The sequence below is a fragment of the Pinus tabuliformis genome, chromosome 1_1, assembly GCF_031772625.1.
Source record: "Pinus tabuliformis cultivar Carrire ecotype Pingquan chromosome 1_1, CPIR1, whole genome shotgun sequence".
In the NCBI taxonomy this organism is placed as follows: domain Eukaryota; kingdom Viridiplantae; phylum Streptophyta; class Pinopsida; order Pinales; family Pinaceae; genus Pinus; species Pinus tabuliformis.
Window position 1 is genome coordinate 760,257,259 of NC_142297.1, and position 26,072 is coordinate 760,283,330.

Here is a 26,072-nt window from a genome sequence, read left to right on the forward strand (position 1 = left end):
GGCGTTTTATCTTCTTGAAAGATCTTAGTTATCTTGTTTTTCCCCTAGGGCTTGAATTGTTGGACAGATCTTTTCCAAACGAATCCAATCTCATGTTTCTTCCCACATTGTTGGACAGATCTTCTCTAGATATAATCAATGTCATGTTTTTTTTGCTAAATTGTATTCTAATAGCGTCTTCGAGCCTTCCAATATCATGTTCTTGATTAATGGAAACATCTTTGGCAAATGATTTCATGGGTTTGCTTTTCATAAATCTCGGAATTTTATCTCTCTAAATCTTGTGAATAGTCATATGCTTGTCTGGAAGATTAATCCATGCACATCTACATATTAACCAATTCAGACTTTCAAACTCTAAAACTGTGGATGGCTAATAAGATCCAGTCTGATCACAATGCTTTGAATCTAATCAGATTTCCCTACAGACAAGCCACCTCTTCAGTCTTAAATAAGTGCCGAACATATCTTCTTTAGACAAATCCGATGTCATGTTTCTTCCTAGATTGCCTTACAGATCTTTTCTAGACAATCCAACGTCATGTTTCTTCATATTTCTTACCACACACAAGGCACCTCTATATATTTAAATAGATTCAGTGGGTAGTTATAAGTCAAGGAAAAGTGTGTTGAGCTCAGGATAAATAGTATTCAAACTGCCCTATTTTCCTGAGTAAATTTGACCTTAAATCTAGTTTGAATTATGACGGAAGTCAGAGTTCTGTTTATTGAAGGTGAACTTTCCCTGTGGAATTTATTTTTGGAGTTCTGGCTGATTATCTCTTTTCAAATAAACAATAATAAAGAGTGGAACTTTTGACTCGTGGAAAAACAAAACTCACCAAAAATGAGGCGATATGAGTGCTGGATATCAAACATGGATCTCAATATAATTTCATTGCATCGACCTAGTTGTTAAGTTACCAATGTTGTGATTCTGTACACGTTTCTTGTTTATATGTATGTGCACCACCTACTCATAAAAAAGCATTCTCAAGATCGTGGAGGGCCTTCCTCCTCTTTGTTGAACAAAGAATTAATGCCACTCACTATAGCAATTGAACTTGAAACCACTGCCAGAAAAATCATGAACAATGCAATAAATATGTCCTTCCTGGTTGAAATTCCATGGGTGTCTCTGCAATTAAAAAATAATTGAGGTTAGAAGTTACATACAAGCAAGGTGAAAGACGAAACCAGAAATGAAAAACAACTTTTTTTCTACCTGAGAGCAATGGGAGCTGGGAAGATGAACCCAATACAAACTGCTGCTGTGGCCCCTGTGAATTGAAATGCATCCCAGATACTTGGTATGAATGATGCGCCAAGGAAAACGATTCCAATTAACCCAGCAGTGATCAAAATGAACCTCTTATTATCCAAAACAATATTCTTTTTCGCTGGAAAGACAAGCCCATCAAGATTAAGTCCCAGGGAAAAAAAAATGAGAGGAAAGACCAGCATCAGATGTACAACACAGGTCACACGAACAATGTCATTCAGCACAACACTGTATGGAACTCCCAAGTTGGTGTGAAAATTGGCCAGGACATCATCCATGGTCTAGTCTGCAAACAGAAGAAAGCCAAAAAAGCTTGTACTTATGTATACAATTGAGCATGATGCCAATGTTGTGCGAACAATGGGCTGCATTTCTGAAGGGTCCTCAAGTTCATTGTATATGGAATGAACTGCATGGCGCAAAGACATCACAATTCATTATAACATAATTTTAAATGCAAATTCAACTAATGAACTCTAAGATACTACACTGCAGGACCAGAGATGGAGGAAAATAATCCATACCATTGTAATGACAGATGTAAGCAGTCACAATAACTGGCACCACAGTGAAAAGCTTCAAGAACGAAGTAAAATCCACAATATCTGGTAACAATCTTGGTGCTTTGACGGTGCCACTGAACAACTTTACAATCACAATACCAGCCATAATCACAACAAATACAACAACAAGTGCAACTGATAATGAAGAAGTGAATTTCAAAGAATCTGCAAATTCATGGAAATGAACACATCAATATAGGCATGAAGATTTGAACATCACAACTCCTAAGGAATAACCCATGATCCACATCCTTGAATGTATATGCCATATGCCATTTCTAACAGGGCAACATGAAAAGTCAGACAAATCGTTAAGCAGATGCCATCAGTATCTGACATTCGCAAGATATGTTGAATCCCCTCATATAATTACAACAGTTTCTAGACATTCGAATCCCTCAAAAGGCCCAAATGAAATATGATATATCTAAAAATCAGTGCTAAAAAATGCTTATCAGGATGAGCAAAGCAGACTTACCCACTCTCTTGAAAGACACCAACGAAGCTAAAATAAGGACTATGGTGAGAACTAGGATCGGAACACGTCCATTCCACCAATGAAATCCAAACCATTCTTCAAGTATACCTGCATGATGCATGCCATTTGATGATGTTCCAGATAGCACATCGCCTGCCCAAATCAAGAAAACGCCTCCATCAGACATAGAGATTTCTAGTTCAAAGCCATATATAAGATAGGAATCATGCCCAAAGTAATATAAAAGTGGCACCAGATAATTGACCATTCAAACAAAAATGAAAGGAATCTAAGAAAAAAGAGACACTAATAAAGCATGTCAAGTCATGTATGCTTCATAGAAAACTTCAACTTTGTTAAACAGAAACAAGTTCTTAGTGTTTCAGCTTGCTAAACTGTTGCTCACAATGCAAAAATTGGGTTGAAGTTTCAATTCAAGCAGTACTTTTAAAATACTCTAGTTGTAACATACATGCTTAAATATTTCCACACGATAAACTATTTGTCCTTGGATATTACCCTCAAAACTGGGCTAATTCAGCCTGCGACCTAAAATGCATAACCTTCAATGTTTAGATTGAATTACTTTTCAATTCATCTTACCTCGATTCCTTTCTAACAGAAGCCTGTAAAAAAAATATCAACGAACTGCTTCTAAATCAATGATTGCAAATAGTTAAACTCTTCACAAGGTACGAGGGTCTCCCTTGATCTCCAACATATTAAACACGATGCAATTATGATCTAGAGTCAGATGAACAGAAACCCATTCAAGTTCAAACACTGGATTCAGTGATTAAAAGCAAGGGACTATCACATATTTACCAAGATTCAACTTGGGAAATATCACTGAATAAAGGCAGTGATAAACTGGTAATTCACCTTATGTTGAATCACTTTCCATAATCTTCCAACAAATTGGTCTCCTCAAACAGAAAATACAGATTATGATCGATTGTTCTAACAACAAAGAACGAAGTAAAATCCACAATATCTGGTAACAATCTTGGTGCTTTAACGGTGCCACTGAACAACTTTACAATCACAATACCAGGCGTAATCACAACAAATACAACAGCAAGTGCAACTGATAATGAAGAAGTGAATTTCAAAGAATTTGCAAATTCATGGAAATGAACACATCAATATAGGCATGAAGATTTGAACATCACAACTCCTAAGGAATAACCCATCATCCACATCCTTGAATGTATATGCCATATGCAATTTCTAACAGGGCAACATGAAAAGTCAGACAAATCGTTAAGAAGATGCCATCAGTATGTGACATTCGCAGGATATGTTAAATCCCCTCATATAATTACAACAGTTTCTAGACATTCAAATCCCTGAAAAGGCCCAAATGAAATATGATATATCTGAAAATCAGTGCTAAAAAATGCTTATGAGGATGAGCAAAGCAGACTTACCCACTCTCTTGAAAGACACCAACGGAGCTAAAATAAGGACTATGGTGAGAACTAGGATCGGAACACGTCCATTCCACCAATGAAATCCAAACCATTCTTCAAGTGTACCTGCATGATGCATGCCATTTGATGATGTTCCAGATAGCACATCGCCTGCCCAAATCAAGAAAACGCCTCCATCAGACATAGAGATTTCTAATTCAAAGCCATATATAAGATAGGAATCATGCCCAAAGTAATATAAAAGTGGCACCGGATAATTGACCATTCAAACAAAAATGAAAGGAATCTAAGAAAAAAGAGACATTAATAAAGCATGTCAAGTCATGTATGCTTCATAGAAAACTTCAACTTTGTTAAACAGAAACAAGTTGTTAGTGTTTCAGCTTGCTAAACTGCTGCTCACAATGCAAAAATTGGGTTGAAGTTTCAATTCAAGCAGTACTTTTAAATAACTCTAGTTGTAACATACATGCTTAAATATTTCCACACGATAAACTATTTGTCCTTGCATATTACCCTCAAAATTGGGCTAATTCAGCCTGCGACCTAAAATGCATAACCTACAATGTTTAGATTGAATTACTTTTCAATTCATCTTATCTTGATTCCTTTCTAACAGAAGCCTGCAAAAAAAATATCAACGGACTGCTTCTAAATCAATGATTGCAAATAGTTAAACTCTTCACAAGGTACACGGGTCTCCCTCGATCTCCAACATATTAAAAACGATGCAATTATGATCTAGAGTCAGATGAACAGAAACCCACTCAAGTTCAAACACTTGATTCAGTGATTAAAAGCAAGGGACTATCACATATTTACCAAGATTCAACTTGGGAAATATCACTGAATAAAGGCAGTGATAAACTGGTAATTGACCTTATGTTGAATCACTTTCCATAATCTTCCAACAAATTGGTCTCCTCAAACAGAAAATACAGATTATGATCGATTGTTCTAACAACAAAGAACGAAGTAAAATCCACAATATCTGGTAACAATCTTGGTGCTTTAATGGTGCCACTGAACAACTTTACAATCACAATACCAGGCGTAATCACAACAAATACAACAGCAAGTGCAACTGATAATGAAGAAGTGAATTTCAAAGAATCTGCAAATTCATGGAAATGAACACATCAATATAGGCATGAAGATTTGAACATCACAACTCCTAAGGAATAACCCATCATCCACATCCTTGAATGTATATGCCATATGCAATTTGTAACAGGGCAACATGAAAAGTCAGACAAATCGTTAAGAAGATGCCATCAGTATGTGACATTCACAAGATATGTTAAATCCCCTCATATAATTACAACAGTTTCTAGACATTCAAATCCCTGAAAAGGCCCAAATGAAATATGATATATCTGAAAATCAGTGCTAAAAAATGCTTATGAGGATGAGCAAAGCAGACTTACCCACTCTCTTGAAAGACACCAACGGAGCTAAAATAAGGACTATGGTGAGAACTAGGATCGGAACACGTCCATTCCACCAATGAAATCCAAACCATTCTTCAAGTGTACCTGCATGATGCATGCCATTTGATGATGTTCCAGATAGCACATCGCCTGCCCAAATCAAGAAAACGCCTCCATCAGACATAGAGATTTCTAATTCAAAGCCATATATAAGATAGGAATCATGCCCAAAGTAATATAAAAGTGGCACCGGATAATTGACCATTCAAACAAAAATGAAAGGAATCTAAGAAAAAAGAGACACTAATAAAGCATGTCAAGTCATGTATGCTTCATAGAAAACTTCAACTTTGTTAAACAGAAACAAGTTGTTAGTGTTTCAGCTTGCTAAACTGCTCACAATGCAAAAATTGGGTTGAAGTTTCAATTCAAGCAGTACTTTTAAAATACTCTAGTTGTAACATACATGCTTAAATATTTCCACACGATAAACTATTTGTCCTTGCATATTACCCTCAAAATTGGGCTAATTCAGCCTGCGACCTAAAATGCATAACCTACAATGTTTAGATTGAATTACTTTTCAATTCATCTTATCTTGATTCCTTTCTAACAGAAGCCTGCAAAAAAAATATCAACGGACTGCTTCTAAATCAATGATTGCAAATAGTTAAACTCTTCACAAGGTACACGGGTCTCCCTCGATCTCCAACATATTAAAAACGATGCAATTATGATCTAGAGTCAGATGAACAGAAACCCACTCAAGTTCAAACACTTGATTCAGTGATTAAAAGCAAGGGACTATCACATATTTACCAAGATTCAACTTGGGAAATATCACTGAATAAAGGCAGTGTTAAACTGGTAATTCACCTTATGTTGAATCCCTTTCCATAATCTTCCAACAAATTGGTCTCCTCAAACAGAAAATACTGATTATGATCGATTGTTCTAACAACAAATAACGAAGTAAAATCCACAATATCTGGTAACAATCTTGGTGCTTTGACGGTGCCATTGAACAACTTTACAATCACAATACCAGCCATAATCACAACAAATACAACAGCAATTGCAACTGATAATGAAGAAGTGAATTTCGAAGAATCTGCAAATTCATGGAAATGAACACATCAATATAGGCATGAAGATTTGAACATCACAACTCCTAAGGAATAACCCATGATCCACATCCTTGAATGTATATGCCATATGCCATTTCTAACAGGGCAACATGAAAAGTCAGACAAATCGTTAAGCAGATGCCATCAGTATGTGACATTCGCAAGATATGTTGAATCCCCTCATATAATTACAACAGTTTCTAGACATTCAAATCCCTGAAAAGGCCCAAATGAAATATGATATATCTGAAAATCAGTGCTAAAAAATGCTTATTAGGATGAGCAAAGCAGACTTACCCACTCTCTTGAAAGACACCAACGGAGCTAAAATAAGGACTATGGTGAGAACTAGGATCGGAACACGTCCATTCCACCAATGAAATCCAAACCATTCTTCAAGTATACCTGCATGATGCATGCCATTTGATGATGTTCCAGATAGAACATCGCCTGCCCAAATCAAGAAAACGCCTCCATCAGACATAGAGATTTCTAATTCAAAGCCATATATAAGATAGGAATCATGCCCAAAGTAATATAAAAGTGGCACCAGATAATTGACCATTCAAACAAAAATGAAAGGAATCTAAGAAAAAAGAGACACTAATAAAGCATGTCAAGTCATGTATGCTTCATAGAAAACTTCAACTTTGTTAAACAGAAACAAGTTGTTAGTGTTTCAGCTTGCTAAACTGCTCACAATGCAAAAATTGGGTTGAAGTTTCAATTCAAGCAATACTTTTAAAATACTCTAGTTGTAACATACATGCTTAAATATTTCCACACGATAAACTATTTGTCCTTGGATATTACCCTCAAAATTGGGCTAATTCAGCCTGCAACCTAAAATGCATAACCTACAATGTTTAGATTGAATTACTTTTCAATTCATCTTATGTTGATTCCTTTCTAACAGAAGCCTGTAAAAAAAATATCAATGGACTGCTTCTAAATCAATGATTGCAAATAGTTAAACTCTTCACAAGGTACAAGGGTCTCCCTCGATCTCCAACATATTAAACACGATGCAATTTTGATCTAGAGTGAGATGAACAGAAACCCACTCAAGTTCAAACACTGGATTCAGTGATTAAAAGCAAGGGACTATCACATATTTACCAAGATTCAACTTGGGAAATATCACTGAATAAAGGCAGTGATAAACTGGTAATTCACCTTATGTTGAATCCCTTTCCATAATCTTCCAACAAATTGGTCTCCTCAAACAGAAAATACTGATTATGATCGATTGTTCTAACAACAAAGGGAGTGAGATTTTTTCAAAAGACATCAGAAGTAGGAAACAAATAATAGAGGAGAAATAAATAATTTGTTCCCAATACATGATTTTGTAATCAAATAAAAAGACTTTTTCAACTCACAAGGACTGAAAGAAGACTCGATTTCAAAACCTTATCCAGATCTTTAGCATTCAAAATGCAACCAAACAAAAAGTACCTTAGTTTTTGTACTTGCTACCTTGAACATCACTAAAAAATTATCTCCTACTCTGCCAAGTTTTAGCCTTTAGGCAGGTATCCCAATTCTGTTGTAAGACTTTTGCCTGGAAAGGAAGTTGATCATTTCTCATCTTAGTCAATCCTCGGAACCATTTTGCTGCTTTGCTTGTGCCAAACAGGACATTACAGTCTGCACATTTATCACAAAACTAACATAATCAATAACATGAACACATCTGAAATAAAAAGGGGTTATATACTCTAACATGCAGCAATGTTGTTAAAACTGAAAAAATAAATAAATAAAAGCTGTCCAGAGACAGAGCAAGTTACCTGATGACCCTGATTGATCTTCTGAAACAACAATAATAGCATCCATAATGCGCTCCTCTGCTTTTGTCATACAAATTAAAAAATCAAAACCCTGAATACCCTTCCTGTTGTGAAGCAGAAACATCAAAACTTTCCACTTCAAAACCCCATAGCTTGCAGACTGCCTTCAAAGCCTTAATCTATACTGAACGAAGCCATTAGTGGGAAATGCTTTATGCTAAATAAGATGTAACTAATCTCTGACCAGAATATGAAGAGAAAAATTGACAGATTCAGTATCTGTCGAATACAAGTGCCTATCTATCTGGTGAAACAACAATAGTAGCATCCATAATGCCCATCTTTTCTCTTGTCATACAAAATAAAATATCAAAACCCTAATTACTCTTATTATTGTGAAGCGGAAATATCAAAACTTCCCACTTCAAAAACCCAAAGCTTGCAGTCTGTTTTCAAAGCCTTAATTTATATTGGAGGAGGGAATGACCAATGTCTTTTTATTTGCATTTTTGTTATACACTAAAAGAACTACTAGTACCCTTTTATCCACAATTTCTCTATACAAGGAGCATAGATTTAAATTTCCCAAAAAAATAACCTGTTACAATTTTACAAAATGTTAAAAGACACAACAGCATGAATACAGGATATGCCAGCTTCCTTTTAAAAGCTTTGCACATGAAATGGAGCTCGAAATCCGATCTGCATAATCTTATGTAACGTGACCATGATCTTGCCACTGATGCATGAACTCCCTCTCCTGGGTAACAAATCTGGCTAGAGCAAACTTCCCAGCACTTTTATAGGCATCTATAACTGCCTTGAACGTGAATTCGTTTGGCTGAAAACCCTTCTGTTTCATTTTGTAAAACATTCTCCTAACACCGTCTACCAATCCTAGCTTCCCATAGCTAATTATCATACTTGCATAAGTAATTGTATCTGGTTCAAGACCTTTGGCGTGCATGATCATGAACATCTTGTAAGCTTCATTAATCCTCCCAGCACTACCAAGTGCATATATAACAACATTGTAAGAAGACACATCAAAATCCAACCCAGAAGCTCTCAGTTCATCACAAGCTTCCAAAGCTTCAGCATGCATCCCCACTGTAGAAAAGATTGTCATTCTCAAGGCCTGAATACCATGTGGAAGCCCGCTTTTACGTGCAACATCGAGTTGCTCTACTGCCTCTCTTGGAATGCCTCTTCTCTTTAGAAGAATGCCCAGTGTTTTGTATGTATTCTCATTGGGTGAAGCCAAAGAATTAACATTTGATGAAAAACTTCAGCAGCCTCTCTCAATCTTCCATCTGCAATGAACATGCTAATGAAACTATTAAAAGAAAGAATGTTAGTAAGAAATCCTAATTCTAACATTTCCTTTGTAATTTCAGTGGCTTCATTAAGCCTTCCATTCTTTTTGTATAAGGAAAACATCATGGAAAAAGAAAATTCATTTGCCTACTACTTTCCCTTCAAGACTTTGAACACTTCTTCTGCTTCAGTCACCATATCAGTGCGAGCATAAAGGTCAAGCATACAGCCTGATAAAAAGGCATCTGGCTCAACACCCAATTCCTGTATGCGTTTGTACGTTTCTTGTCCTTCCTTCAAAAGACCACGTTTACTATAAACCTTAATCAAAGAACTATACACCACAAAGTTCCCTGCAAAACCAGCATTTTGCATTATTTGAAAGTAACGTACAACTTCTTCCACACATCCAGCTTCAGCAAATGAATTTATCAAGGCACCATAAACAAAAACATCTGGCTCCACAGCTGCTTTAACCATCTTTTCAAACGTCTTCTCTGCCTCTGCAGCGCGACCCAATCTTCCATAGACGGAAATAACAACACAAAATGATGAACAGTTAGGCACAAACCCTGCTTCCTGCATTTTGGTAATAAAGTGTTTTGATTCATCAAGAAGTCCTGAACTTGCAAGTGTCTGAATGACAGAAGCATATGTACATCTGTCAGGCAAAACCCCTTGAACTTCCATTCTTTCAAACAACTTCAGAACCTTGTCATGGACTTTTGCAATCCCATAGGCCTTAATCATGAAATTAAATTCTAATACAGTTTGACCCTTGCCTCTTTCTTGACTGCGTTTAAACACCTTTTCAGCTTCTAACCAACAACCCTGTTCCCCATATGCATCAATATTGGCAGCATAGCATTCACAGCTCATTCCTCCAGCAAGATGGAACCTTTCAAACCATGCCCATGCTTTCTCAAGCATCCCCAGATCTATATACATCCTAATAACAGCTGATTCGGAGTACTCATCCACATGAATGCCCAATCCATCCATCTCCCTGACAACAGCTTCTACTTCACTGACCATGTGTTTAATACAAAATGCATATAAAATAGTTCGACAACCCACAGTATCAAGAACGAGTCCTGCTTCCTTCATCTTTGTGAAGTAACAAAATACTTTATCAATATTGTCATTTTGAGCATGTAATGCTATAAGAGTGTTATACGTCCTTGTGTCAAGCAAGCAATGAAGCTCTTCCATTTTCACCATAAGGGCATCTGCTTCGTCAAGATATCCATAAGATCCATAGATGTGAATCATGGTATTGAATGTTACAACATTTGTGCCTATTCCTTCTTTTAACATCTCAGAAAATAACTCGGAAGCTTCTTTTAGGCGGCCTGCCTTCCCATAAGTATCAATTAATGTATTATACATGTAAGAACTGCGTGGCCTCTGAACTTGATCATTCTCTCTGCAAGGATCCATGCACTTATCATCTAATAACCCTTTAATGAGCACTCCTTCAGGAAAATTATTTGGAGAGCAGTCCCTTTTACCGAGTGGGTCCTCAAAATGATTTTTTACTTCACACCGACGACTAATATAGAAGAAATCCTTCGGTTGCTGTCGATCAGGCTCTGATTTAGATGAACAAACATTTGTAGTATTTCCTAGAAAGATTTTCCCAGAAGACCAGTCCCTGAAGAACTGTTCAGCTTTCTCAAATTCCCTTGTCTTCAGTCCTGCCCTCGAACCATTTCCCAACCCTACCCACCACATCGGAACAACACTTAAACCCCTGCAAAGCCCTTCCCTCCACCCCAAACTGTGTCGTGTCACTCTTCGAATCATCTGTGGTTCCTAATCCATCCTTATGTCGAACACCATCTGTTTGGGTTTCTGAAAGATTACTAAATTCCTCATATAACAAATCCTGGTTTTCGTCTAATTGGCCTGACACTAAGCACTCATTACTTCTATTCTCCATGACTTCTTCGTTTGAGGGTTTGCCACCATGATTCTGAAATGGATATGCGTCATTTTCGATGGAAGAGGAACGTAATCTCATGGGTTTGTACTCAGAATGAAATGTTGACGCCCCTTTACAACTGTCACAAGAAATAAAAAATGATCTGGGAGTTACAGTACCTGGAGAAACATGTACAGATTGAAAATGTTGCTTGTATTTCTGTTTCGACATCCCTTCCATGCATTCAATGCCTCTGCAGACATGCGCATCAAAAAACTCTGCCACGCCAACAGGCTTCAAGAGGCGGTGGACACCTTCAAGCATCTGCCTTCAGCTGAATCTAAATACATCCCCTCTCTCATGACCTGCAACCTTTTGTTAAGTACCCTAGTCCGACAAAGTCGACATGAATCAGCGCTGTCCGTTTACAGACTTATGGGCGAAAAAGAGATTGTTCCAGATCTGATAACTTTGAACATTATCATCAATTCTCACTGTCAAACAGGTAGACTGGATCATGCATTCAAAGTGTTTGAAGGAATAGAAACACATGGCTATATTCCAGATGTTATAACCTTCAGTACCCTCATCAAAGGGCTTTGCAGGAAGGGCAAGATGGAGGACGCTGTCAAACTTTTCAAAGAAATGGTGGGCAAACAACAGGTTCCCGATCTTTTTACATATAGTAGCCTAATAGACGGGCTCTGCAAGATCGGGAAAACCTACGAGGCGTTCGGGTTGTTAGCTGTGATGCTGCAGAAGGGTTATGAGCCGGACACAATCACATTTACTGCCCTCATGGATCGACTGTGTAAAGAAGGTAAGCTCCGAGAGGCCAAGAAACTGTTGTATCAGATGCTAAACGAAGGGCATAACCCTGATGTTATTGCATTTACTGCTCTGATGGACGGTCTTTGCAAAGAAGGGAAGTTGGACGAGGGTATGGAGCTCTTCTATAAAATGTCCAACAGAAACATATGCCCTGATGTGCATAACGAAAGTGTTCAGGTAGGGAATGACAGGGTTAGTGGGACGCATGTAGCACTAGAGCCCGGTTCAGCTGCCTGGATGAAACTATTCGATCCGATGCCAAATGAAACGCCCAAACCGTTTGGGCAACCCTTTTGAATCAACGATCAACGGCTGAAATTGTTGCAATCGTCTAACATATAATCGTGTGGATTACAAGATGACAGGTAAGCAGAGAGGGGAGTTGCTTTCAGAGGGAAACGCCTTACGGTGTAATTACCTGGTAAGACTTTTGATATGCTCTAGGCAATGATCATGTCCATTGATATAGAGATCTACGTTATATTTCTGAGACAGAACAAATAGAGAGTATTTATTTTGAAAATTTAATAGATATATGAATGGTCATTTTAAAAAAATCAAAATTTTAACAAATACTTTTTAAAATTATACATTCTTAAAAAGAAAAATGGTAAAACATATAACTTACTTCCAGGATCGGTAACAATTGTTGAACGAGTTCTTCTGTGTCACCATGATCACCAACACTTCTTAGTGTATGATGCCCAATTACTAATTTCCATGTTGCATTTGAACTCCTCAGACCTGTTTCCAAGTCCTGTTCAATTTCATAGGTTATATTTATCTATCTGACTGCACATCTAATTATGACTTTCTATATTTATAACTTTACCTGCAACTGTTGTCGAAGATATGTATCTCGGGGAATAACACCCCGCCAATCATAGGTATCTTCATTGGTTATCTTCCAGTATTTATCGACAAATGGCGATGTATCCACAAAATACAGCTCCGCAGTCGAAGGACATTCTAGGTCTGCAACCCAAAAAGGGATATTTAGAAAAGACAAAAACAGAAAAAACAATTTTTCATTCTCATGAGAAACCTCTTCCTGTGCCAAACAACTATGGCTTGTTCTTGGTTGGATTAATTTTGGTAAAAATGCAAATACTACATAAATTAAGGATTTCGACACATTTAGATAATAATTATAGTTAATAATTACAATTTATAAATGGTAAACATAATTTCTAGATTGATATATGTGGATCATAATTACTGGAAACATAATTTCTAGATTGATTTTTCATAATTCTTAATAACAATTATACATGATATGGAAGCATTACTTCCAACATAGATAAAGTAGTGCAAACAGAAATATGAAATTTGGAATGGCAAGTTACGAATTTATAACATACCATTTGCAGAAGAAAAAGGTAATGTACTGAGGTTGTATTTGAGGGTGAATGATCTCTGACAAAGCCACCTGCTATCAATTTCTTTCAAAACTGGATCCAGCTGGGCCAAAACGCCCCCTTTGTAGTCATGGTTGCCTAAAACTGCAGAGGTATATGATTTCATGATTAATATAGAAAACACAGAAATATTAATATCAAACTGTGGTTTGAGTAGTTTATATCATTTGTTGAGTAATTTTTTGATGTAAAAAATATTTTATGTTTTATATAAGGAATATACATGTTCTAGTCTTCAGAGAATATTTTATATGAGGAATATACATGTTCTAGTCCTCCAGAGTATTCATGTTCCTTGCCCTAATTGAATGCCACAAAAAAGATTGACATCATTCCCCATCAGACAAGATAAACCTAATTAACAATATTAAGTCAAAAAAATTCTCCAATCATGTAGAAAAAGATTGACATCATTCCCCAATCAGACAAGATAAACGTAATTGACAACATTAAGTCAAATAATTATTGCATGTTGTAAGAAAAACAGAGTGATATCATTCCCCAATCACCCCAATCACAAGATAAACCCAATTAACCATATTAAATCAAAAAACATCTTAACTAAAAATATATATATATAATACATATTGAACAAACATGTGAATGTAAATAAAATTATTCTGCATAGAGGTAATCAAACATACCAGCATACCAAGGTTTTTGTAGACTCTTTGCAGTGTACATTTGAGAAAATGATTGTAAAAAGGCTGGGTCTGATACACCTGTTAGCCCGTTCTCATAGAAGTTGTCACCAGTGGAGATGATGAAATCTACATCCAGATCCTCTGCTATTCTTCCCATCTATAATCCATTTACAAAACAATGAACTCATGCATATATACAGGGAAAAAAAATATGCCAGATATTATATATAAATGAAGGTCTGAAAATCATGCCTGATATGCCACTTGGGACTGGTTGTAGAGCCCTTTTCTTCCCCAATCTCCAACTACTAAGATATTGAGAGACCCATCAGCTTGTTTTGATACAAGCTGCCCACATGACAAGAAGAAGCACAGTAACAGGGCAATTACAGCGATCTGAGTAATTTTGGTAAAAATGCAAATACTACATAAATTAAGGATTTCGACACATTTAGATAATAATTATAGTTAATAATTACAATTTATAAATGGTAAACATAATTTCTAGATTGATATATGTGGATCATAATTATTGGAAACGTAATTTCTAGATTGATTTTTCATAATTCTTAATAACAATTATACATGATATGGAAGCATTACTTCCAACATAGATAAAGTAGTGCAAATAGAAATATGAAATTTGGAATGGCAAGTTATGAATTTATAACATACCATTTGCAAAAGAAAAAGGTAATGTACTGAGGTTGTATTTGAGGGTGAATGATCTCTGACAAAGCCACCTGCTATCAATTTCTTTCAAAACTGGATCCAGCTGGGCCAAAACGTCCCCTTTGTAGTCATGGTTGCCTAAAACTGAAGAGGTATATGATTTCATGATTAATATAGAAAACACAAAAATATTAATATCAAACTGTGGTTTGAGTAGTTTATATCATTTGTTGAGTAATTTTTTGATGTAGAAAATATTTTATGTTTTATATAAGGAATATACATGTTCTAGTCTTCAGAGAATATTTTATATGAGGAATATACATGTTCTAGTCCTCCAGAGTATTCATGTTCCTTGCCCTAATTGAATGTCGCAAAAAAGATTGACATCATTCCCCGTCAGACAAGATAAACCTAATTAACAATATTAAGTCAAAAAAATTCTCCCATCATGTAGAAAAAGATTGACATCATTCCCCAATCAGACAAGATAAACGTAATTGACAACATTAAGTCAAAAAAATTATTGCATGTTGTAAGAAAAATAGAGTGATATCATTCCCCAATCACCCCAATCACAAGATAAACCCAATTAACCATATTAAATCAAAAAACATCTTAACTAAAAATATATATATAATACATATTGAACAAACATGTGAATGTAAATAAAATTATTCTGCATAGAGGTAATCAAACATACCAGCATACTAAGGTTTTTGTAGACTCTTTGCAGTGTACATTTGAGAAAATGATTGTAAAAAGGCTGGGTCTGATACACCTGTTAGCCCGTTCTCATAGAAGTTGTCACCAGTGGAGATGATGAAATCTACATCCAGATCCTCTGCTATTCTTCCCATCTATAATCCATTTACAAAACAATTAACTCATGCATATATACAGGGAAAAAAAATATGCCAGATATTATATATAAATGAAGCTCTGAAAATCATGCCTCATATGCCACTTGGGACTGGTTGTAGAGCCCTTTTCTTCCCCAATCTCCAACTACTAAGATATTGAGAGACCCATCAGCTTGTTTTGATACAAGCTGCCCACATGACAAGAAGAAGCACAGTAACAGGGCAATTACAGCGATCAGAGTAATTTTGGTAAAAATGCAAATACTACATAAATTAAGGATTTCGACACATTTAGATACTAATTATAGTTAATAATTACAATTTATAAATGGTAAACATAATTTCTAGATTGATATATGTGGATCATAATTACTGGAAACATAATTTCTAGATTGATTTTTCATAATTCTTAATAACAATTATACATGATATGGAAGCATTACTTCCAACATAGATAAAGTAGTGCAAACAGAAATATGAAATTTGGAATAGCAAGTTATGAATTTATAACATACCATTTGCAGAAGAAAAAGGTAATGTACTGAGGTTGTATTTGAGGGTGAATGATCTCTGACAAAGCCACCTGCTATCAATTTCTTTCAAAACTTGATCCAGCTGGGCCAAAACGTCCCCTCTGTAGTCATGGTTTCCTAAAACTGCAGAGGTATATGATTTCATGATTAATATAGAAAACACAGAAATATTAATATCAAACTGTGGTTTGAGTAGTTTATATCATTTGTTGATTAATTTTTTGATGTAGAGAATATTTTATGTTTTATATAAGCAATATACATGTTCTAGTCTTCAGAGAATATTTTATATGAGGAATATACGTGTTCTAGTCCTCCAGAGTATTCATGTTCCTTGCCCTAATTGAATTCCGCAAAAAAGATTGACATCATTCCCCATCAGACAGGATAAACCTAATTAACAATATTAAGTCAAAAAAATTCTCCCATCATGTAGAAAAAGATTGACATCATTCCCCAATCAGACAAGATAAACGTAATTGACAGCATTAAGTCGAAAAGATTATTGCATGTTGTAAGAAAAACAGAGTGATATCATTCCCCAATCACCCCAATCACAAGATAAACCCAATTAACGATATTAAATCAAAAAACATCTTAACTAAAAATATATATATAATACATATTGAACAAACATGTGAATGTAAATAAAATTATTCTGCATAGAGGTAATCAAACATACCAGCATACCAAGGTTTTTGTAGACTCTTTGCAGTGTACATTTGAGAAAATGATTGTAAAAAGGCTGGGTCTGATACACCTGTTAGCCCGTTCTCATAGAAGTTGTCACCAGTGGAGATGATGAAATCTACATCCAGGTCCTCTGCTATTCTTCCCATCTATAATCCATTTACAAAACAATGAACCCATGCATATATAGGGAAAAAAAATATGCCAGATATTATATATAAATGAAGGTCTGAAAATCATGCCTGATATGCCACTTGGGACTGGTTGTAGAGCCCTTTTCTTCCCCAATCTCCAACTACTAAGATATTGAGAGACCCATCAGCTTGTTTTGATACAAGCTGCCCACATGACAAGAAGAAGCACAGTAACAGGGCAATTACAGCGATCTGAGACTGAAACTTCATTGTTAATGTCGATGGCATCTGCCCAAAAAAACATATTGAAATCTGAAACTTCAAAATATCTGATAAAACATTGATTTTCCTTGACACAGAAATTTCAGAAAGAATTTATCAATAACTACAAACAGAGATTCAAGAGGTGAGCAGACAAAGTACTTACCTTCATTCATGCCCTGTTTTTTTTGGTTGGATTCTCCCAGTTCCTGTACAACAAATACTCTGATTATTTAACTATGGGTTTGTACTCAGAATGAAATGTTGATGCCCCTTTACAACTGTCACAAGAAATAAAAAATGATCTGGGAGTACAGTACCTGGAGAAACATGAACAGATTGAAAATGTTGCTTGTGTTTCTGTTTCGACATCCCTTCCATGCATTCAATGCCTCTGCAGACATGCGCATCAAAAAACTTTGCCACGCCAACAGACTTCAAGAGGCGGTGGACACCTTCAAGCATCTGCCTTCAGCTGAATCTAAATACATCCCCTCTCTCATGACCTGCAACCTTTTGTTAAGTACCCTAGTCCGACAAAGTCGACATGAATCAGCGCTATCCGTTTACAGACTTATGGGCGAAAAAGAGATTGTTCCAGATCTGATAACTTTGAACATTATCATTAATTCTCACTGTCAAACAGGTAGACTAGATCATGCATTCAAAGTGTTTGAAGGAATAGAAACATATGGTTATATTCCAGATGTTATAACCTTCAGTACCCTCATCAAAGGGCTTTGCAGGAAGGGCAAGATGGAGGACGCTGTCAAACTTTTCAAAGAAATGGTGGGCAAACAACAGGTTCCCGATCGTTTTACATATAGTAGCCTAATAGACGGGCTCTGCAAGATCGGGAAAACCTACGAGGCGTTCGGGTTGTTAGTTGCGATGCTGCAGAAGGGTTTTGAGCCGGACACAATCACATTTACTGCCCTCATGGATCGACTGTGTAAAGAAGGTAAGCTCCGAGAGGCCAAGAAATTGTTGTATCAGATGCTAAACGAAGGGCATAACCCTGATGTTATTGCATTTACTGCTCTGATTGACGGTCTTTGCAAAGAAGGGAAGTTGGACGAGGGTATGGAGCTCTTCTATAAAATGTCGAACAGAAACATATGCCCTAATGTGCATAACAAAAGTGTTCAGGTAGGGAATGACAGGGTTAGTGGGACGCATGTAGCACTAGAGCCCGGTTCAGTTGTCTTGATGAAATTATTCGATCCGATGCCAAATGAAACGCCCAAACTGTTTCGGCAACCTTTTTGAATCAATGATCAACGGGTGAAATTGTTGCAATCGTCTAACATATAATCGTGTGGATTACAAGATGACAGGTACGCAGAGAAGGGAGTTGCTTTCAGAGGGAAACGCCTTACGGCGTAAAGATTCATATGAAAATAACTTTTTGGATTTTGTTATAAAAAACAGAGTGAAATTTAGCATTAATGTGTTTATTTTTAACTTTGAATATATTTTACCATAGTAAATTACTTTTAATTATAGTAAACTAATAACTCAGTAACATTTAACTTTAACTTGTTCTTTCAACAACAACGTACATTTAATTCAAATCTTTATAATAACATACATTAATTTTTTTTGTATATTCATGAACCAACTTTGACGTGTTAATGCAACTGCCAACACTTCCACACTAAATCTTCCAACCTGTTTCCTTATTTTCATTTCCATTTTTGCAGTTGTCAATTAAATACTCAGGAAAAGAATATGCTAGGCATATTCACACTAACTCAAATATGTTTGTTGATTATTAACACAGAACAAAAATCAACCTACCCTCTTCCACGGAAAGTTCACATGTATACACCTATCGGTGATTTATTATCACTACATATAATATAAAAATTTCAAAATGCTATCGTCACTTATTAGCTTATGTATTACTCTAAACAATAACCATTGTTCTCATTTAGTTAAAAACTAGCAATTGTCCCAAAACGTACAAAGAGAGGCCGATAGGATTATTAAATTATAGTTGTTGAATTTCTCTATAGTTTTCCTTCTTGGTAGCCACTGGAAGAGAACAAACTTTTGGTTATCTGCTTATGTGAACCATTTCTGAAAATTAATGATCTTTCTATGGATCATATTAATTCAAATTGTCTTATGTCAACTATAAAAATAAATCAAATATCAGCCCAAGGGTCCATTATCGTCTTTGACTTTTCACAACATTGTGTCTAGTTGAAGCCATGATTTCTTAACCGTCTCTCCTTGTGGATCTTGTCTTTGATTATGGCGTATTATCTCATTGAAATAGGCAAAATTTCATTGTCCTCTCTACAAAAGGATAAAGGCGTTAAGAAATTTTAGCCATCTGTTTCCTTTTTGATAACTACCGGAGGAGAAGGAACCTTTGCTGCTCTGCATAAGTGTAAGGTCACCTAAGTTTTTTAAATCTTAATGATCTTTCTATGGATCATGTTAATTCAAATTCTCTTATGTCAACAATTAAAAAAATCTGTCTATTGGTCCAGTTTGTATTGACGTTGAATTTTCATAACATCATGTCTGATTGAAACCGTGATCCCCTAATTGCATCTCATTTGTGGATGATATCTTTGGTTTTGGGCTGTTATCTAATTCAAACACTCTGCAATGCTAGATTGCTACATGCCATTAGGCTATAGGCCTTTTCTGAAGCTTCTGAATCTCCAACAACCCGGCAGAAGTTCATTTGTCCTCCTTTATACTACATGCTACAGGTGGCAATGAATTTCACCCATTTGTAAAGTTTTCCTTTTGGTTACCACTGGAGGAGCCGGAACCGTTTGCTTCTCTACTTACATGTAGGTCCATCTATTTCTTTTTGAAACATGATCTTTATATGTATTTTCAGTGAGCTAGCTCAAGAGATGTGCAAATGATTAAATTAGTTACTGAGGGGCGCCGAAATGCCTTAAAAAGTTCTTATAGACTTTAACTATATTTATTAAGGATCCCAACTGGAATTTGCAGAGCAAAAGGTTTTGCCCCTAGGTTTTTTATTATCATGTTCTTGTTCTCTAAAAGTTTGCTCCAAGTAGATCAAGTGGGCAAGGGACTTTACATGGACTCCACTCAACTTCAGACACAGCTTCAGCCATTATGCAGAGTGATTGAAATTGAACACAACTAAGTAGTGACATTGGCTCACAGTAATGCACCACATATAAAATATTGAAGCTTTTACAGAGACTACTGTTTGATACCAAATCATCATCAACTCCAAGCATTGCCAGTGATAGATGAATTTATTGAGGATGTATCTGGAGCAAACTCTGGGAGTTGGTGCTCAGGCACTGCATCAATGTATACTTTACTGTTCTCATCAATCTCCCCACTGATGAGCATCCAAGATAGCAAAGTGAGAACTTTACTTTTCAACCATCGTTGCAAGGGGCGAGCACCATAAACCTACAAGTACCAGGTTACCACGTTATCCATTTAGAGGTTTTAAATGAGAATCCCCAACTAGTCTTGCATTTTACTCACAAATTTTGACCTAAATTGCCCACAAACCACAAAGGCTAATAATGATCCTGCCTGCTTCACTAGTATTAACAAGTAAACAATGCATTAATTTATATTAATCAACAAACACACCAAAAACATCCCTTTACTATATACTTTGAACTAAGTTCGTCGAGTACGCAGAGACAGGCAACACCCCATTTTTAAAGTTCAAGTGCGAGAGGAAAATGTTAAAATTTAAAGAACAGAACTGAAATTTATATCGATGGGATCCATACAGAAGGAAGAAAATCACGTGAAAATTAGAAAATCTGAAACTGAATGTGAAAATTGAGAAAATTGAAAATCTCAGAAAGCAACTCTGTAAACTGAAGAGTTCACAGCTCTTAAAGATCAACCGTTGGCCACCATAACCAACTGCCAGCAAAAATATCAGACTAAAATTACTCCCTAGACAGGTTCATGCAAAATATATGACAGACCATTGAAAATATGAGAAAATGAAATTGTAAACTGAAAAGTCCTGCGCTTTTAATATTCACTGTTGGCCAACACAACCAAAACTCTGCAAAACATCAAACTCCTAGAATAACTTTCCACACATGTTTATATGACAGGGCATGGAAAATAGAAATCAGACCTTGAATAAAATCATTGTACATGAAGAACACCCAGCAAACATTATGAATGAAAAATACCAGGCATCAGAATAGAACATATAAATCGCAATTCTAGATTGTTTCAAAGGGAGGTAAGTTCAATTTAGTCAGGGAACCCTCCCACAACATCTCCTACGATGTGGAGACATGTGTCCAAGGAGTGGGTCATGTCCCCTGCAATAGGGAAAGGGAGGACTTGTGAAGGAGATGCAGTGTCAAGTTTATTAGGGTAGGGGGCACATCCCCTGGCAAGTTAGACTGAATAAAACAAGAAACAAAGTGATTACTTACAGGATCATAGGCTTCGTGAATAACAAGATCCAAAGCAGCATCTGTAAACCCTAAAGCAACACCTCTCTCTGCAAGACGAATTGCTACATCTTTCATCTGTAGTCTAGCAACTTTCTTGAGCTCATCATGAGAAAGAGGATCGAATACAACTATCTCATCAAGTCTATTCAATAACTCTGGCCTGAAATGTCTTCTAACTTGCAACAATATTCAAAGGCATGTCAAAGCACCGTAGCCAACTTTGTGATAAAATTAAATTAAAAAGATGCATACACAAAGTCCAGGAATGCGTGTGCATACTTTTTGCATGACATTATCTCTTGTGGTTTTTACTGTTGTGTGGCCAGATAATGCAGCAAGCAAGTGATATGCTCCAAGGTTGGATGTCATGATAATGACTCTGTTTGAGAAACTAACAGTGCGACCTTGGCCATCCGTAAGTCTACCATCATCAAGCATTTGAAGCAAAGTGTTGAGGACTGAAGCCATAATGAAGAAAGACAAAGATCTCGACAGAAAAGGGCAACAAATATCTAGGCTAGAGAACTGCAATTTCGGCTGACATGTATATGGAAGCAATGTTGTTGCTATTTTTATGTGGGTTTAACCCACTGGGTTCTTGGCAGTAAATATTTCCCTTCATTATTGGATAGAGAATATTTCTGATAACATTCAATCTCCAGACGAACATGGGGGTGTTGGCCAATTTATCCCATTGCAGATCACCTTGACAAGAATGGAACATTCAGGATACCGAAACAAGGTGGATGAGGAGGCCTCAAGCCTCAAGGTATCTAGCCATCCAACTATTTTGAGATTAGAATGTTTGGGTGGTTCAATCTTCGTATGGGTTCAGCAGCAAAAGATAGACTATATATCACTGACCTTACAAATGCACGTTGTGTAGTTTGCTGGGAGATGCATAACGGTTAGGCATGTTACGTGGATTTGCAAACTTGCCAAAACATTTTGGGTCTGGATTGCCGCTTAGTACAGGGGTGTCTTTTTCTCTCCTACACATAGGAAAAGGATTTTTTTTGGGGATCAAATGAATGATTTGACAAGTAGTAGTGGGTGAAACGTGATAAGATTGATTGGCATCAAGCCAATTTCAGATTACCTTGAAGTAACGAAACATGAGAATAACTTATACAGTTAAAAAAACCATCAATGTAGATGATATCAATGGCCACAACAAACATCATATTTATTACCATTCTTGTTAAGTTAACTGCTTCAAAATGGAGGTGGTGAAATTTGTGCACAGCTTATACGATTAGCATCCAAGTGCCCATCCGCAAGTGTTTTTCACTGTCGAATTAATGCATATGACATACAACAGCATACATAAACATCTCCCAATGTAAGGTCCATCCTCAAGTCTATAAATTCAGCTGATCTTTACTTGGAAAGCCAGACATTTTATCTGTATGGTGAGGTTGCAATTGCCATTTGACAGTTCTTTAAACTTCTCACTTACAGATTAATGTAAATGGAAACAATAGCCATAATAAACATATTTCAATGTTATTACCCAAGGATTAATGCATATGACATACAACAGCATACATAAGCATCTCCCAATGTAAGGTCCATCATCAAGTCTATAAATTTAGCTGATCTTTACTTGGAAAGCCAGACATTTTATCTGTATGGTAAGGTTGCAATTGCCATTTGACAGTTCTTTAAACTTCTCACTTACAGATTAATGTAAATGGCAACAACAACCATAATAAACATATTTCAATGTTATTACCCAAGGATCATAGGCTTCGTGAAAAACAAGATCCAGAGCGGCATCTGTAAACCCTAAAGAAACACCTCTCTCTGCAGGACGAATTGCTACATCTTTCATCTGTATTCTAGCAACTTTCTTGAGCTCATCATGAGAAAGAGGATCAAATACAACTATCTCATCAAGTCTATTCAATAAATCTAGCCTGAAATGTCTTCTAACCTACAACAATATTCAAAGGCATGTCAAAGCACCGCAACCAACTTTGTGATAAAATTATATGAAAAAGATGCATACACAGAGTCCAGGAATGCGTGTGCATACTTCTTGCATGACATTCTCTCTTGCGGTTTTTACTGTTGTGTGGCGTGACATTCTCTCTTGCAGTTTTTACTGTTGTGTGGCCAAACAATGCAGCAAGCAAGTGCTCTGCTCCAAGGTTGGATGTCATGAGAATGACTCTGTTTGAGAAACTAACAGTGCGACCTTGGCCATCCGTAAGTCTACCATCATCAAGCATTTGAAGCAAAGTGTAGAAAAGGCGTCTTGCTGTCAACCAATTGAGTGTCTGGCTATCAACTAATCTCAATTAGAAACATCTAGCTGTTCACATACCCAGGAGGAGCACCTATGAGCCTTGCAACTAAATGTTGCTCCATATATTCAGACATATCAATACGGACCAAACCAAAACGACTATCTCTTGTCCCAGCAATGTCAAAAATCCCTCCTTTCCCAAGTATTTGAGCTTCCTCTCCTTTCCCAAGACTTTGCATTTTCCACATTGCTTCTTTGAACTTTCCATCCCACTTACTCTCTCTACCTTAAGAGTGCAAAGCTCCTTGATTTGTCCAAAGCCCCTTGCATCTATATCAGATGCAGAGTGTAGTGTCATCAAATGTAATTAAAGCAAAAATTACGAAAAACAAACACCCTTTACCTTAACTTCTCCAGAAATCCAACGCGACAAAGACACAGAGTGTAGTGTCATAAAATGTAATTAAAGCAAAAATTATGAAAAACAAACACCCTTTACCTTAACTTCTCCAGAAATCCACCGCGACAAAGACATAGGACCTGATAATTTTGCATTGAATGTCAAAAAAAAAAGTTGACATTTTTACACCCTGGGAACACATTTCTATCTCACTCCTAGTTTGAATAAAAATTAAGTACCAGAACCCGATAAAGCGAACCAGGGAACACCACAATATCCACCTAAACATTGAAAACATTGGAAACAGGAAAACATTGATATCAACAATTTTAAACTCCAAAATATAACAAAATTTACAAAAATTGAAATGGAAAAACCCTAATGCATTTAATGAACTTCAGAAGCTACCACAACTAGGGTTGCCCGTGAAAAATCTGAATTTCGAAACCACGAATAATCAAGGAAGAACTTCTACTTGATTGCAAGTAAAAATAAAAAAGGATCAATAAATAATCGGTGAAGGCAACTCTTTGGCGAGGGTTTTTATGGCGGTTAGTTCGGTGTGTGAAATAATTCCCGTCCAGGGTTGAAAACCCCCAGTGTTTAATACACGGCATTCACCGCGAGTCGCAACTGTGAAATTTCTCGCTATAGTGTTGCAGGCTTATATAACAATGAACTGATTGAAGATGGAAAATTCAGATACCTGCTTGTTAATAAGCCATTTTCCATAATAAATTTGATTGGGGTGGAAATACACCTTACTTGCGGACAATGGAAATGAAAGCGGGCAACTGAAAACGATAAAAATCCCCAACTGGTCGCGCTGCCCCATGCTCAAAGTCCCGTGACAGCATCACACAGCAACAGGCAGCAAAGCCTGCAATTTTTGAAGTCAGGGGACAGAAGAATTTCGAAAGATAAAATCGGTCGACCAAAGACTGCATGCTAGTCGGCTGTTGAGGTCTTTCAAGTCCAGCCCACGATCTTAACATAGCTTCCGCAACCGCTTGAACCGCCTCATCTTGTCCAACAACGTTCACCGCACCACACGCAGGTTGTTGGGCAGAGGTTCCACAATCCACCGCACCACACGTAGGTTGTTGGGTAGAGGTTCCACAATCCACGGATTAACAACGCATACAGGGGCATTAACAAATGCAAAACGGCAAGATGAAAAAAATGTCAGGTGTCAACCTTAGAATGAAAGGGACGACGGAAGTCTCTTTCAAAGGGAAGGCCTATCGGCCTAATTATGGTGTTGAGCCTTATATGGGCCTTAATTGGCCTTAATTCACCTCCTAGCTTAGTCAAACCAACTATTCTCACAACTTATTCTATACTTTTGATTATATTTTGTTTATGAGATGAGTTAGAGTTGGATATTTTGTTTTGTGGTCTAACGTGCATGTAATGAACTAATGATGGATAAAAGGAAGGAAAAATGTAGCAATAAAGGATAAAAGCAAGCGACTGTGGCAAAGACCTTGGTAAAAAATCAAATGGGACAAGGGAGAGTAATTATAGGAGGTAAATCCTCCTCATTTAGTACCCCTCCATTCAAATATTTCTCCATCATC

At 36.6% G+C, this 26,072-nt stretch overlaps 1 protein-coding gene, 1 long non-coding RNA gene and 1 pseudogene across 3 annotated transcripts; all 3 read right to left on the reverse strand.

The window, feature by feature from the left end:
- Positions 1-319: 319 nt before the first annotated feature.
- LOC149216233 (amino acid transporter AVT6A-like) lies at positions 320-15,768 on the reverse strand (annotated as a pseudogene). Its single transcript, XR_016251098.1, has 12 exons — positions 15,616-15,768; positions 14,916-15,056; positions 14,493-14,588; positions 14,241-14,397; positions 13,540-13,680; positions 6,611-6,763; positions 5,184-5,336; positions 3,754-3,906; positions 2,324-2,476; positions 1,807-2,010; positions 1,226-1,691; positions 320-1,138 (listed from the first exon to the last, which is right to left on the reverse strand). The product of XR_016251098.1 is annotated as an amino acid transporter AVT6A-like (transcript).
- A 4,850-nt stretch (positions 15,769-20,618) lies between these two features.
- On the reverse strand, positions 20,619-24,340 carry LOC149216234 (chaperone protein ClpB1-like). The gene is made up of 4 exons (XM_089389872.1): positions 24,171-24,340; positions 23,929-24,058; positions 23,577-23,777; positions 20,619-20,813 (listed from the first exon to the last, which is right to left on the reverse strand). Exons 1-4 carry the CDS (start codon positions 24,338-24,340, stop codon positions 20,619-20,621), a joined length of 696 nt encoding a protein of 231 aa, XP_089245998.1.
- Positions 24,341-24,591: 251 nt separating this feature from the next.
- LOC149216235 (uncharacterized) lies at positions 24,592-25,594 on the reverse strand. Its single transcript, XR_016250544.1, has 2 exons — positions 25,258-25,594; positions 24,592-25,171 (listed from the first exon to the last, which is right to left on the reverse strand). It is a non-coding gene; the product is annotated as an uncharacterized LOC149216235 (long non-coding RNA).
- Between the last annotated feature and the right edge of the window lie 478 nt (positions 25,595-26,072).

Excerpts from the sequence above, each read along its gene's own strand:
- LOC149216234 (XM_089389872.1), bottom strand. The coding sequence starts at position 24,340 with ATGTGGAAAATGCAAAGTCTTGGGAAAGGAGAGGAAGCTCAAATACTT. Across the intron at positions 24,059-24,170 it reads CTCATAGGTGCTCCTCCTGG|ACTTACGGATGGCCAAGGTC; the intron begins GTATGTGAACAG and ends TGATGATGGTAG. Across the intron at positions 20,814-23,576 it reads ACGAAGCCTATGATCCTTGG|GTTTATGGTGCTCGCCCCTT; the intron begins GTAATAACATTG and ends TGGTACTTGTAG.